The sequence below is a fragment of the Diabrotica undecimpunctata genome, chromosome 5 (genome assembly GCF_040954645.1).
Source record: "Diabrotica undecimpunctata isolate CICGRU chromosome 5, icDiaUnde3, whole genome shotgun sequence".
Taxonomy (NCBI): domain Eukaryota; kingdom Metazoa; phylum Arthropoda; class Insecta; order Coleoptera; family Chrysomelidae; genus Diabrotica; species Diabrotica undecimpunctata.
Genome location: NC_092807.1, coordinates 96472806 through 96489465, shown reverse-complemented (window position 1 = coordinate 96489465; position 16660 = coordinate 96472806). Strand labels below are relative to the sequence as shown.

Here is a 16660-nt window from a genome sequence, read left to right as displayed (position 1 = left end):
ACCAAAAGACATAAAAAAGATAAAACCCTAACTACATAAAAGACATAAATAATAATAGGTTTTTGATAATTTTGGACTTTCTTGTGGGGGAAATTCCCCCCTGTGTATCTGCCACTGAAATGAAGTGATAAACACAGACCTGAGGGAACAAAGTACAAGCAGCTAAGTGGGGGAGAGAGAGAGAGAGAAGAAACAAAATTAATACAAAAAGGAATGAAAATATACTATCACATAATATAATAAAGGAAAGAAAGCCAGCACAGCATAGTCCTGTCATAACAAATGATTCTAAAAGTCTCTTCTAAATAAATAAACATATACTAGATAAACAATTTGACTGTAATGTTTTATATAAATTCAACAACTAGAATTGGATATAAATGATTCCACAACACATGATGAACAACCACAAAAAATTTAATAATGGAAAGTTCTCAAATCTTGTTTACCTACAAAACAAAGTGCCCCCTTATTTTATTCAATATCTCTGGGTCTGGATAGACAATTTGATAAACATTAGACATTAAACCACAATAACACTAAAATACATTTTTTCTTGTATGTAATTTATGATGAAGCCATTTCTGGTCCTTGAGTTATAATAATATTAAAGAATAAAAATAGAGAAAGGCAGTATTGTTGGAAGCATTTTTCTCACCTTAAGTAAATTGCAATTTATATGCTTTAGAGTTATATGTATATATTTCATAATATCCACTAAAACTACACCATGGAAACCAAAATAAAGGAAACATACACAAATTTACACCCTTGATTTAGGCAATAAACTAATAAATATGCAAGACCCAAATTTCCATGAAGATTTTATTGAACATTCCTGCAATAAGCAGATTCCTGGATAGTATAGTCTACATAGATAATCCCATATAAAACAAAAACAAAATTAAAAAGAAGTCATATCTCATTATAAAACAATGACTCTCCATGACTAAACAAGCTCAAGGTTAGATCACTAAATCCTAAATATGCAGATGCTGTTCTGTACAAACAAAATGAAAATTAAAGATGGTTCATATAAATGGTTCAATGATTATTAAAGAATGTTATCGACATAATAGATATATAAAGATGTATTATGTGTTGACCGGCCCCGTATCATACAATAGAAGCAGCCATTTTGAACGTTTGCTGGCAAGCATCGGACCTGGCCAGTTGTGTAAAATGTCAATAAGGTTGAAAATCCACGTATTCCTTACGCAAGCGTTGCCTTAATGCTTTCAACAACTGGAATGGAAGTTGGGTGGATCATCTTTAAATTATAGCATTTAAATTGATAACGAAAACGTTAATAAAACTGTCAATTTACTTACCTCAATAGCCACTGATTGTAAAATCTTCTGGGAGAGACTTTCATCTTCAACAGTTTCGTCGAAAATGGACTTTAAAGAATCCACCATTTCGCTGAGACACAGTCTACAACATGCTTGGAAATCGACGATTTCTACTTCAGCCATTCTACAATTATTAAATTTTTATCACTAATTCACACCAGTTTCACTATCCACGCGAATTCACTATATTTTCTGAATTTTTAAAGGGAACTAGGCCATGATTTCAGTTCTGATAGTCTGTACAAACGCCATAGCCATTACACAGATCGTTGTCTGCCCGTATTTCTCCCCACTCGATGAGGCAGAGGCAGGATATCGTCGGTTTCAAACCGTTGAGTTAGCGACAGAAAAGGTGGGAAGAACTACAACGACTGTAAACCAGCAACGATGCACAGCGTCGCATAGATGAAGGGATACTGAACTGGCGAAGGAGTGAAGGCGAAGGTTCTTTCGTCTTGGGCTGTGTATGTATAGCTTGCTCGCTGGCTGATAGCAAGCAGATGGATTATTTAGAGAGGTCAATCTCTTGTCTTTCCGTTTGATTCGACGCCGTTATTCCGTTCACTGAACGGATCAAAACTGGGTGCTGTCTACATTGGGTTGGATTTCGTTTCATTTGGTAGGTATATTTTCTTGGTTGGCATATGGTCGTCTTGCGTCTTTGTACTCTGCGTTGTTCCATTTCTAAAAAAAGATTGTTGGCATATTTGGAAGACAGATCATCAACTCTGAAAAATGAAGAGGTCAGAGTCGAATTAAAACATTATGAAGATTATGTATTGGGATAAATATTAATAATTATTAAGAAAAATATAGATAAAGAATATTTTGTTTGCTAATCAGGAAAATATTTACTTTTTATATAGTGTAGTCTATTGTTTAAATATAACTCAAATTAAGCAATTATAATATCACTTTAAAAAATCCATGAATAATATTACTGATATGAAATATAATTACTTCAAATAAATCAGGTCCGGACCTCATAAATTTGCACCAAACCTATAGTTTAAATTTTTTGTTTTTTCATATTGGGGTTTGAAAAAATAATGTAAATAAACATTTCTAGGCTTCTAAACGTTAACTGAATAAATAATAAACTAGAATTTCTTTAAATAAAAATGTATTTATATTGTTCTGAAGCTATTTTCTTGTGGCATCTTAAAGTAGGTAATTACTATTTTTACTTAAATGTTTGTATTTTGAGAACTATTTCCGAAGTGTAAATTGAAACGCCAATAAACTTACAACTTACTTTAACCTTTAATTGTGGCTTATTCCCATTTAAATAGTAAAAATTTGTTTGTTGAAAACGACTTCGTTATTTCGAAATTTGTGGTTATTAGTTAAGGCAATTTTTGGTTTAAATATATGCCTCAAAAAATGCCACGGCCAACGTGAAGATATTTACGTGGTTGTATTGATTACGAAAAGGCTTTCGATATGGTACAGCATGGAACGCTTTTAAATATATTAAGAAACAAAGGCAATGATGGTAGAGACCTATGTATCAAAGAAAACTTGTATTGGAAGGAGAAAGCAGTAATAAAACTGTTTTTTTATGAGTGTATGGGAGATTAACCGGTGAATATTACATTCAAAGAAGAGTCAGGCTGGGATGCATTTTATCCCCGCTGTTATCTACTCGGCTTTGCAACTTTGCAAGATAAATACTTTGGAGTGAAAATCAGTGGTGAACTGATTAATAATTTTAGATACGCTGACGACACTGTTAGCCTTTAAGAGTTATTGGATTGCGTAAACACGACAGGAAGAGACATGACTCTAAAAATAAATGCTTCTAAGAAAAAATTCATGATACTTATTGGTCAATTTTATGAAAATCCCTATAGATAGATCAACAAAAAATTGAGACAGTTACTCACTTTAATATCTCGGATGCTATATTACAGATCAACTAGATCCAAGTAAAGAGATCAAATGCAGAATTGAAACAGCTCACACAACGTTTCTAAAATGAAAACATTCTTCTGCAACTACATCTTAAACCTAAAATTATCTGGACTTTTAAGGCTGATGCGATCAATCCCCTAAAGACGTTTGAGATGTGGTTACATAGAAGAATACCCTGGACAGCGATGTAGACCAACGAAGCTAATACCATTCGTGAATTACTGAAAACTGAACAGAATACGTGTTCGTAGAGGAGACCGGCACATCAACAGATGTAACAAACTGTACTTTGCCAGCAGTTTCTTTACATGTGCAAAATATACTCATGTCGTCAGAGACGAAAATGCCAGTGAACCTCTAAAAACCATACGAACAACCTGAATTTTGCTGAGAATGTCAATTTTCTGATCACAAACCATATGCAAAAAAGTTTACCACTTCTACCCTCGGGCTTCCCCTTAAAATCCTCCTCGTAGAGAGGGGGGAAATAAATTTACCAAAAATCTGTTTGCCGTAGAAAAAAATGTTTCAAATAAAAAAAGGAACTGAGACCATTCTGAACAAAAATGTTTATTAACACATTTTATGTATAATGAACCGTTCTCTTAGAAACAACGCTTGAAGCGACCGGCAATTTTGAATATCAGTTACGCGCACGAAATAAATTTATCAACTCGACGGTAAAAATTCTATATATTTTGATCAGAGAGTCGTATCGACAATAATCAAAATGTGTTTTAAAGGTAAACAAATTATTGTAGGTTGTCGCAAATAATACAATTTGTCATTTTTTATGATTCTCATGAGATCAATATCATTTATCATCTTTATTGATCGGTCGCAACTGAATGTTCATTTTTGGAGCCTAATCTTCAAAACCTATAGCATGAAATTTGGGTTTTGAGTTTTGGCAACAAATGTGAGGCATTTAAAATATGCCTAAATTTAAATTTAAAAAACGCTTAATTTAAACTTTTACATTACGTTTTTCGAAACCACATAAGTTCAGCTACATATTCCACCCAATACTGTCTTTGTAGAGGCATTTCCGTGATCTGCAATCGTTTGTAATATAAAAGTTTAAATTCTGCGTTTTTTAGGCTTATTTCAAATGCCTCAGAATTGTTGCCAAAACTAAAATCCAAATTTTCATGTCATAAGTTTTGAAGATTAGTCTCTAACAATCGAAATTCCACTACGACCGATCAATGAAAATGATACATTTTATCGATCTCATGAGAATCGTAAACATGGAAAATATCGCGCAACGTTTACTTATTTAACACCTTTATAAAAACTGACTTCATTTGCAGCAAAATACAAAAATTGCATACGAAAGCTGCTCTCTTCACATTTAAAACGCATTTGATTTTTGTCGATAGGACTCTCTGATCAAAAGATATCAAATTTTTACCGTTGAGTTGATACAATTTTAAAAATTGATTTCGCGTTCGTTACTGTAATTCAAAATTGCCGGTTGCCTTAAGCTTTGGTTCTGAAGGAATGGTTCTTTCTAAATAAAAAGTGCTAATTAACATTTTTGTTTAAAATTACCTATCTTAGCTGCATTTTTTCTACGGCGTATAGATTTTTTGTAAATTTATTTCCCCTCTCCCACGCCCTACGGGGGTACGAATGGTAAGCTTTTTTGCATATTGTTTGGGGTCTCAAACTTGACATTCTAAATAAAATTCAGCTTGTTCGTATGATTTTTAGAGGTCAAATCACTGACGCCTGGACTAATGCTTTACTTTCTAAAAGTGTTAATAGTTTTTACGATTTCTTTATCTTTCTTCATTATTTATTCGTTATTCTTAGTTCAGGAAAATAGTCAACTACTTCAAAGAATTGTTAATAGAACTTACCTAGGCTAAAAATAAATAGCGATGGAATCCATCTGTCTTTAAATAGAACTTTTTTTGTGGACACGATATAAATTTGAATCTGAAGATCAGAATACTGGAGCGTTATGTATTTTTCGTGTTACTCGTAGTAGCATGGACCACAACAGATGGTATACTTACTTTAAAAAACTATTTCGAAAGCTTCCGTAATATGGTATTGAGCAGAATATTGTTTATTTAGTGGTTGGGCGGAGTACGTAATAAACCCGTGTTACTTATAAGCAAACAAAAATAAAGAAATAGTCTTGTTCTTCCAATATATACATCATATCAGATGTGTAGCGATTATGAATGTACAGTTGAGTCCATGATTCTTTACCCGTGCGCCATTAATACCTGGCGAGATAAAACACATACTTTTTATCTAGTACCATTGTCTTCCACGCATGAAACTAAATACAAACCAGCTAACGCCTGTTATTAAGTAAAGACATGTTATTTTTATGAACGTTCTAGACTCAGTACATCGAAAAGGGATAGGTACAAAAAAGACTGTTTTCAGATTTAAGTACAATTTGTGACGTTTCTGTTTTGTTTACTTGTGGCTGTCAGTTTGTTGGAATTTTTGCTGTTTTTTTGTCATGTTTTTGCATTTAGAAGTTATTTATATTACACAAACAGTTGTTTTCACAACTAATTTTATATTGGAGCTTGAAAATTTACTGTTAGCTTGCAGTCCCCCACTTGTCCTTAGTGGGGTAAATTGTTAAAATGAATGAGAGCTAATACTTACCAGATCAAGAGAGAATCGATATTCTAGATACCAATTGTTTTCCATATAATCGACACATTCTAAATTTTTATAAATAAAAAAATGTCAACATCATATTACGAAAAATCGATTTTTGTATAATGCTTAAGATATTGATAAAATCTGGATATTCCAATTGCTAAAAAACTTTCTGTAGGCTACCTTTCTAAGAGGGGAATAAGTGATGCTAAAAAACAGCATATTTTACAGAAATAAATGGACAAACAGTACTTTTATAATTTAATAGGTAGCCTTGTTCTACAACTATAGGATTTTAAAATTTTCGCCAGTTACCTTGTCATTTTTAAATTCTGCTTTCAATAAACTCTAACGTCTAAGTGCATACAAGTTATCGCCACTGTCTAAGGGACAGAACTCCTTGGTGAATACCAAAGTAGTTTTCGATTGATAGAGTTAACCACAGTGTATAATATATTATTTAACACCTTATGCAGTCGTCTAAAAGCTTACGTAGAAGAACTCCTTTGATGAATATTCCTATAACCCTAGGGTTATACATTCCGAAACAAAGGAATAACGCTGGTCACTTAGGGAAAGGGAACTGATAACTTCACAACGGAAGAAATAAAAAGAACAATACTACTAGCCAATAGGTACCTATTGGTTTTTATTAACTAAAGATCTAAAAAACAAAAACTTATTCTTAAACAAACCAAATCAACAAGATGTAAGACGCTCATTGTATCGCAGTTGACATATGGAAGGGAAATATGATGCAAACATCTATTCTTCTTCGAACGACTGATTTTAAAAAAATTACTTGATGTAATATTAAAAAAGTCATCTATCTGGAGAATTCTATATAATTTTGAGATCTATAATATATACAGGGTGTTTGTAAATAAGTGCGACAAACTTTAGGGAGTAATTATGCATGAAAAATAATGACAGTTTGGTACATAAAAGAAGTGGAATAAACTAAGGACTTAAGAAAACCCCAATGCAAAAATGAAGAGGATTTAAATCCGGCGGTCGAGAAGGCTAATGTTTTGTACCTTCTTTACCTATCCATCTATTTGGATATATTGTATCTAAGTGATTACATACATTAATGCTAAAATGGGCTGGTGCACCATTATGCACCATTACGTGAACCGTTATGTGAATCCATTGGCAAAAAAGTAGGAGCGGAAAATTTTTTCTAGGCAGTCGAGCTTGCATACAATAGATAGATGGATACAATTGATGTTGTTTAGGAATTTTTAAATACAGTGAAGTTGCTTGCATTCAATATGTTGGCAATGTTTTTAGTTGTTTCAGGTGACTCCGCAATTTACAAGAGAACTGCTTCTTCTAGTTGCCCAGTTCGTACTTATCGAGTTCGCCCGCAGTCAGTCGTTGGTTTCTTAAATGTACCATTTTAGCCCAAACGTTGGTGAAGACCAGCTAATATTTGGTGAAGGGGTACTCTACGTCCTGGATAAAACTTAGCACACGAGTTTGCCGAAAATTTCCATTACTTCGGCCATAGAAAAAATTGCATATCTGACAATTCCTCATTTATAATTTTTTTTATCCTTTTCAATAAAAGAAAAAATAATTGCTACAATTAATGTTATAGCAAACTAAATAAATATTAACAGTAGCTAAATAAAATAACTGATAATTGTTGATTGTAGTCTACTATATAAACAATGTATTGATGAAATGAAAAAATGCGTAGATTTTTTTTTTCACAAAAACGGCATCTTTTATGAAAAATAGGCTGGAGCAATTTTTTATCAAAAAGTAAACGGGGAATTTAAAAATGATTTTTAATTTGAAATATCTTTGAAAGAATTCAAACTAAAAGAACTATTACCTGTATGCGCACCAATGGTGAATATAAAATTCTTAATAGTATGTCAAAAAATGCGCCATAACTACCTCTTAAAACCTACCAAATAAAAATCTACGTACGCTGTTCAACACAACAAATCTTTTCAGATAGGAAATAGAAAAAAGATATTAAAGCAACAAATTTAATACGACCATGTTAAAAATCTTATCGACGGCGGAGGAGCCGGATTCGATCCCGGCACACACACCAGAAATTTCTTAATTCCTACTTTAACTGAGTCGTGACCGTGTTTCGGAGTATACGTAAAGCCGTCCCTCCCGGCTACATAAATAGTCGTTAACACTAAAACCTGAACCAGGAGGTGACACGAATGGAAGACGTACAATAAACCAATTAGCTGCAGTAGGACCGATTGTAACAAAGGCCTCCGAAAAAAAAACAAAGACAAGAACCATAACACTAACGAGTATTTAGTGTTAATAATAATCCACGTAAAACTGGGGACGAAAGTAGCGGTCAAATTGTTAGTTTTATACCGATAGCAACAAAAATCATCTTTTTAATCTCATGTATTTGCAAATCTAGTTATAGGAAAGAGAATCAATAATCAAACCTTTCAAAATGAAGCAACTGGGACGGTACCAATATATTTGTATGGCAAAAATAACATTCTGATAAAATGATTCAATAACAGAAGAAGAGAACGATACATGACAACCCGTAAGAGAAATAGGTAATGTTAGAAATGTAAAAAAGATTGTGAGTGAAATGAACTAATTAACAATAATTAATGGCCAGCAATATAATTGGCAATAATATAGAGTGGAATAAATAATAAAAATGGAGATAATTTCATTGAGACTCAGAGTTAATCTATTATAAACCTGTTTAATAATATGATGATTTGAACATCTATGTGGATCTTTCATTTACGCTCCCACTACGTGACATTTTTTATAGCTCCAACATAATTTTAACGCGTAATATTCATATTGCCGCTGCATCAATAATAATTGGCTGTCGTTACTCGGTAACGTACATCATTCCTGGCTCTACAAAGGTTATTTACTATGTGACAGAGGTCTTCGAAACCTTATCTTTGAGTTTTACCTGTTTCCGTATCGCACAATAGCAATGTAGAGATAATACCATTGCTCGAATGGCGTGGCCTTGTAGCCAACGCCCTACCTACCACGCTGGCAGCTGAACGATGCACGATGGTATTGATCCCCAGCACCGATTATAAAGCAGTCCCTATGAGTAAAATAAAACTTTGAAGTGGATGCTTCGATTGTACCCTTTTGCTTTACTTTTCGTATCGTTTTTAGAGTTAACTTTTACACGTTGGACTTCAAATCCACTTACGATTATTGTTTTTCTTGAATCTTTTAATTTTAAAAATAATTTTAGTAGTATCAATTCTACCAAAAAAAGGTAATTCACTTTAAAAGTTAACAATAGGTGACTTCAAAGAAAGAATCTGATTATTTTGTATCTACCTGGTAGTGAATTTGGGGAAAGTTGTCAAGGATTATGCTTGAAAGAATCGACAATTACATTGAAATAGATGTCTAGATTGTAGATATTTACCATGTGGATTTCAAGGGAATTGATCCATTATTCGATTAAGTATTCTAAGTATGTACACGTCTTAATTCTTTCAATGTCGTTTTTTCACGAAGAGGTTATTCTACGGCGGTCGTGTTTTATATGCATCGACATGGCAATATAATTTTAGATACAAAAAACTACGTATATTGATAGACACAAATTTTCAAACCAAAACTAAAAGAAACAAAAAATGAATAGGGAATTATAATGTTGATATATTTAGAAATTAAATGAAAGTAAATATGGAAGTAATAATAACTAATTTTAGGGGGAGTAGAAAGTAAATCGGTAGAAGTATGAGTTGGAAGAGATACCTAGTCAGGGTATCGTTCTGCAAAAACACGACATGTTTTAGATTCGTCACTGGTATTCTCCATGAATTAGTAATAGATTAATAAAGTCTTTGTTGGTGTATCCTGATATTTATATCCCATTACACTTAACTGGTAAAATTTCCAAATCACTGTATCCAATAATTAAAATCATAGACATTTAATCTATATATTAAAAGCTAAATATCTCAATATGTGTTAGATTTAGGTATAGGAGTTAGATAAGAGGTCTATTGTGGCTCATCCCTGGGTTAAAGTTGGGCATAGCTAAATTCCAATGTAAAAGTTTATATCAAATAACGCAAAAACTATGGCAGATATTGAGATGATTCTTTTTTTATATGAAAGGTCTTAAAAAGTTCTAGTGCACTATTTGTTGTTGTAAATTAATAAATTGTTTAAATACTATTTTTTTTCAAATATTTTTGGTTAAAATAAACTTAAAATTTTCGACACTTCTACGAAGCCATAGCTATAGAAGTGGGCGATCCACTTGAATCACCTTGTATTATAGATACTGTTTTATCCACAAAATGTTGAAGTTTTACCAAAATAGACAATCCTAAAAATAATTTGTAGCAAACAAAATGTTTTTAATTTTTATTATAAAGATACATGGTGTCAAATCGGACACTGTTTCATAATAAATATAACTTCCGGTATAATAGGCTTTCTACGGCTGTCGCTGCCTTCTTTTTTTCAGCAGTCTCCAGTCCTTTCTATCCTGCTATTCTCCATCTCTAAAGTCTCGTCTTATCATGGCCTTGTCCACTTCATCCCTCCATGATCTTTGCGATCTGCCCCTTTTCTTCTTTCCTATTGGGATATTCTTGAATATCAATCTTGTAAGATCTTCTCTTCTCACGTATCCATACCAAATTAAACGTTTTTCTTTAATGTATCTGAGTATGTCTTGTTCTAGTTTCATTCTTCTTTTTATCTCTTTATTTCTAATACGATCTTTTTACTTTACAGCTTCTTATAAAATCCATTCTGGTTGCTGTAATTTTGGACCTGTTTCAATTCTCTCCTCTGTAAGTCATTACAATACGTGCCAAGGTGTTATATATATTTTGTAATTCTGCTAATCTGTCTATTCCATAGTACCCCGTTCATGTGTTCGATACAAGTTCTTGTCTGTGCTAATCTGTTGATTTCTGTGAATCTGTTATTTTCCCTATTTTCGTTCATTTCCAATGGATCTTATTCTGTTGTCTTTTCTAGGTTTATTTCCAATCAATTTTTTGTATATTCCTCTTGTAGTTTTCAGAGCATATATACGATAAATCTTCTTCCTCTTAAGCTGTACCACTTAATCATCGGTATTCCCATACCTTCACATTTCTTTTTCTATGGCTTTAATATTTGTTTTATAAATATCTTAAACAGCGTCAGATATTTAAAGCATCCCTGCAGTAAGTCTTTTATGGTCTTAAATTTGTTCGAGTATTTATTGCGGTTTTAACTCTTACTCTGTTGTTGTTGTATAGGTTTTCTACGGCTTTTATTATCCTCTGTCCCTTCTATCTTTTTTACATCCATCATTTTCTCTTTTGCTATTCTTTTCTCAATTAATTGTTGGGGTGTATATGTGCGCTATGTATCTGTGCAGGACCTTCCCACAGTAAATCCTGCCTGATCATCTCCGATTTTATTTAAGATAGATTTTTACAGTTTTTCTTTCACTATTTCCCCATATAACTTACATACATGCCATACATATAGCCCATACATGCTATCACACTAATCCCCCTGTGGTTTTCGCGTTTCTTCCTATTTTTTTTATCGAGGTAATATGTGCTATGGACCATTTATCTGGTATTTCGTTCAGGTTTATACATAGCGTTACTGAGCATTTCGTGCTAGATTCTGTATAGTTTCCCTGTTCAATTGAACTTAATTAGTTAACTAACGATTCCTCCTGGTTTCCCCGATTTTTTGTTCTTTAGAGTTCTTACAGCATTCTTTACCCCGCTTAACGTTGCTCAATCCATTCTTCTTTTGATTTCATTGTTCATGTTTTGTGTCTGTCTCTATGAAATCTTGGCGGTTTTCTGTGAGTAGTTCTTTATAGTATTCTTCCCACTCTTCTTCTGATCCGTATTGCATTTGGACTGTGGACGTTGGTATTTTTCCTTAAAGATTTCAGTATTTTCCAGGATTCAGATTTTCTTGGCCCTCTTATGTATGTTTAATTTGTGTACATGTTCCTTACCTTTCTTTATTATTTTCTTTTACCCTTCTTAATTTTAGTTCTCTGTTTTTCTCTTTATAATTCTGTATGTCTTCTGGGGATTGGGTGTTCATACTTTCCATATATAGAATTTTCTTTTCTTCAATACATTATTTTTTGGTTTCTTCGTTTATTTTTACTTTGTGATATGTATTTCTTTTATCGAGTTTTCCCAAAACTTCTGATGCTGCCTCTTTTATACTGTGTTTTGCGTGCTCGTACGTTTCTTTAACGTTTCTACAACCGAATTCCCGTAATTTCTGGTCAAGTCTCCTCTTGTCTTGTGATTCGTCTTGCAGTAAATGTATGTTGATCTTCATTTCTTGTTTCTTTTCTGTATTTTCTACTTGTCTATACTCCTTTTTTCTAACTTTTATGTTGAACGTGTAAGGAAATCACATTTTTGAAATTATTAATCGGTGATCACTGTCACATTCGGCTCCTCTTTTTTACTCGTGTATCTTTAATTTTCATAGTAAAACTTTTGTTGACAATGATGTAATAGATAGTGGATCTGATGTTTTTTGTTGTTTGTATATATACGTACATTTATGTGTGTAATGTCTGAAGAAGCCGTTTCTAATTTTCTGGACGTTCAGTTCACACAGCTCAATTAGTCTTTCTCTTTCAATTTATTGCACTATTATTTTGCCATTTCCCTATTCTTCCATTAAGGTACCCCGCTATTATTACTTCTTATGTTGGTCTCACTTTTTCCATCTCTTCTAACAATAAATTTTATTATGTGCAAAAATGATGTTTGAAAAAATTTATATAAGGTAGGTACATTTCAGCGTTGATTATTATTTTTCTTTGGATTGTTCCTTATTAATTTATAAAAAAAAGCTAAAACTATTAAACCATTATTTGCAGCGACAATTATTATAAAACAATATAAAGAACCAAAATATCTCTTACAAGAATTGATGAATATTAAAATCATCATCAGAATATTCATTTTTTTAACTAGGGTAGTTCGAAAATAATAAGAACTGGTCTACTTTCACCTACAAGTAATACCAAATGTGTTTATTTAAATTAAAATATGAAACGACTTATTTTTTAACAATTTTGTACATTCTCTGGATAAATGGTTTTAAAACAAATTTTTTGTACTTAGCAAGGGGAATTAATAATTATTTTTATATATTTAATACATAATATACATTAATCAATAAAATTTAAATATTTCTTACCAAATAATAGTAAAATTCTACTTTTTTATGGGAAAATTTAACTAATTGATTTTTCCGGGATTTTCCGATTTGTTCCAGGATGTAAAAAAAGCACAGTTCGTATTATTTTATCGAGCTACGGCAATCAATAAATCAAGCCACGTGCCATAGAAACCAAAACATTGCAATTTTTTAGCGCGCTCCAATTTGAAGTTTCATTCTAACCAGGAAAAGGGAGTCCAGACAGACGGTATTTTACGAGTACCACCAGTTTAACGAGTTATACCTTTTTACTCCTTCTCGGTGTATCTCATCTATAAAATGGATCGTAAAATTTAGATCTTCGTTTATAACCTGTTCAATTGTCATTAAGAAAAAAAAATCCATCTTGGTCCCTATTGGCCATAGAAAGTTCTTTTTTTTTTTAAAATTGATTTAAAGATTTTTCGCCATCTTTTCAGTAAGCCTACTTACACAAGAGCGTGACGTAAAAAATATCAAAGCTATTACAAATGTTTATAAGCTAAAAAGTCAGCCCTTTAATCAAACGGTGTTTTAAATAACAATTTTTGATAAAATATTGAAATTTTTTTAATGTATCTTAAAATTGAAACCACAAAAAATGGATAAGTACAGTTATTTAAATAAACAAATTGAATAACTTACAAACTATTTAGTTGATATCAGTGGCGCACTCAGGGGGGTTGGGAATTGGAATTAACCCCCCCCCCCCACAGGAAAATTCTTGGTGCGCTACTGGTTGATATAGCACAGATTTAGCACTCTTTAATGACTCATTAATTCACATAATTTCAAGTAGGTTTATTACATGTCATTATAAAAAAAAACAAAGTTACTAACATGTATAAATTACTGCAAAATAAAGGTTTTTTGCAATTATCTAGGTAAATTATTCATGTATTTTAATTTAGGAACTCTAAAATTAAAGAACTTTTTAAGATCTACAACTTTTATTTGAACCGTTTTTCTCTAAAAATGTATAACAAACCATTTATAGGCACAAAATAATTTTTTTTCACTTTTTATGATTTTTTAAAATACACAAAGCAAAATTAGCTGTACGTCTTGAAGAATTTGTTATCAGCTATCCCTCATATACTTTTTAGAACCTTCAAAATTTTATATAAGATTTTTACAGTTTTTTTCCTTTACTTGCATATTAGGGCAATAGTGGGCCGTTCAAAGAATTTCATTGTCATTTAATTTTGATAGAAAAAATATAGGTTTTTACATCACAGTTGCTGGTTCTGAATTTCTGAAACTGTTAATGTTGTTCTTGTGGCATATGTAAGTTAAATATGATGTTTATATGGGATAGGGCCACAATTTATTGAAATAAAAGTTACATTATTAACTGCTGTTTGACGTTTCGATTCCCCCTCTGGAAGTCGTTTACATGAAACCAGCGTACACCAACAGATATTTAAATTACCACTCAAACTACAAAACATCAAAAAGGGATTATCACAGCATCACCTGCTCTAATGAAAATTCATTTCAGGAAGAAAAAAACCTGCTAACAAAAATTTATTACCCATTGTCATTTATGATAAGATCTAGAAGATTTATGGAGATCAAGAAGATAGAAAATAATGCAGAAGGCAAACTTATGTACTTGCGAAACAAAAAAAAAAAGAAATTAAGAGCAAAAAAAAACAATTTTATCAAAGAAAAAATGTAAATAATAGTAGCGGAAATTACATAGTAGGTAAATGGTCAATCGGCATCTTATGTAAAATGTTATTTAAAGGTAAACATCACCTGAAAAATTAATAAATAAAACTGATTAAATTATGTTTATTAAGTAGTTAATTTTTATTGTCTTTAGTAAACTTAATTACCGAGGGCCGAAAGTCCCTTAGAATAAACAAAAAGTTTCTTTTGAATGAGATATTTGAAATTAAAAATCACACTAAATTTTCTCTTCTTTTTCACCCCTGTAACTTATTAAAATAAACATTATAGAAGTTTTCAGGGACTTTCGGCCCTCAGTAATAATGTATTCTTTCATTCTGCATTTACTTTTTTCAAAAATACTTATTAGTTTTCTCAGGATTCGAAAAAAATGAACGCATTTAGAAAGCATTGACCCGAAATTTTGCGCCTTCTCTCTTAAAAGGAAGGCATGGGAAACGTCGAGGAACTTCAGACAGGTTACCCATGAAAGAGTAAAGATAGAACCAATACAATTTGATGAATGGGTAAAATATTACCCAGAGTTTTTGCAAGAAAAAATATACCTGTATACTATATACTCCTCAAACTTACGAAATAAGGGACAAACACAAGTTGCAGATTTTTCTGAAAACGAAATAAGAAATGAGCTAAGAAGGATGAAAAATAGCAGAGCAACTGGCCATGTAGACAGTCCCGTAGAACTGCTAAAACACACCCCTTCGGCCTTAATACTAGAATTATAACAAATATTTAACAAATTAATGCTAATGTGATGGAAAAATGCCGAAGAAATGGACAATGGGATACTTAAACTACATACAAAAAGCAAAAAAGACACCAATAATTATAGTGAAATATGCGTCACACCTTCTGTGGGTAGGTACTATAGAAAAATCATTAAAGAAAGGATCGAGGGACAGCTGCGAACTTAGCTATAAAACAGCTCATAGAAAAAACAATAACATTCAACGTTGAATAGTACATTGTATTCGTGGATCTCCGAAAGACCTATGATAGTGTCCCAGTCAACAACCTGTGGAAAGCAATGAAAAATCACGAAGTAGATAACACCTACATAAATGCCGTAAAATCACTTTACGAAGACAATGAATGTAGAATAAAAGTGGAACATAAATTTTGTATAGATGAAACATAAAAAAAATGGGAACAAGAAATGTGGTCAGATGCGATTAAACATTGACGATAACTATATCCACAGCCTTCTCTTTGCCGATGTTCAAATAATTTTAGCGAAAGACAAAGATTACATTGTCGTCTAAATGATAAAAGAGCTGAAAGAATTTGCAAGCTGGGGTTTGAAAATTAATTACGATAAAACGCAATACATGGGCATTGGAAACGCCCCAAAAGACCTTTTGACAAATAATAGCTCAATAAAACAAATAAATGAATATAAATACTATAGCAACTACAGACAAGGGCGGATACAAGGGTCCATGGGGGCCATGGCCCCTCCCGAGAATTTAAAAAAATATAAATTTGAATATTTCAACTTTAAATGTTCATAGTTTTCTCTAAATTTGAGATACATACACAATAACAGCATTCATGAAGACTTTGTCAAGTTCATTGACGCTTATGAGAACAAAAATAATTAGTGAAAATCAAGAAAGAGGAGGAGAACAACGCCTGACAGAAGAAGCCTTGGGAAAAATAGTATTGAACTTATTGAATGAACTGCACTTAAATCCGAAGAAATGTGTAGGAATAGGTACTGACAGTGGAAACATAATGAACTTCAGTCATTAATAGTAGTCGGTGGAGTAACAGAAATAAAAAAGGTCGAAATAAATGCAGTTAGATCTTTAGTTAGGATTTTTTAACATGTCACAGCAGTTAAGATTTTTTAATTTGTCAGCCAAGAGAAA

At 32.1% G+C, this 16660-nt stretch overlaps 1 protein-coding gene across 3 annotated transcripts in view; it reads right to left on the bottom strand.

Annotated features, from left to right (window-relative positions):
* Positions 1 to 2052, bottom strand: part of LOC140441516 (uncharacterized) — a 38304-nt gene extending 36252 nt beyond the window's left edge. Inside the window, exon 1 of one of the 3 annotated variants that reach the window (XM_072532288.1) lies at positions 1332 to 2052. In XM_072532288.1, coding sequence (XP_072388389.1) covers positions 1332 to 1475 — 144 coding nt within the window. In that variant the 5' untranslated portion in view covers positions 1476 to 2052. The remainder of the gene's footprint in view (positions 1 to 1331) is intronic. The other 2 variants (XM_072532286.1, XM_072532287.1) reach the window with 2 other exon arrangements.
* Positions 2053 to 16660: the final 14608 nt, after the last annotated feature.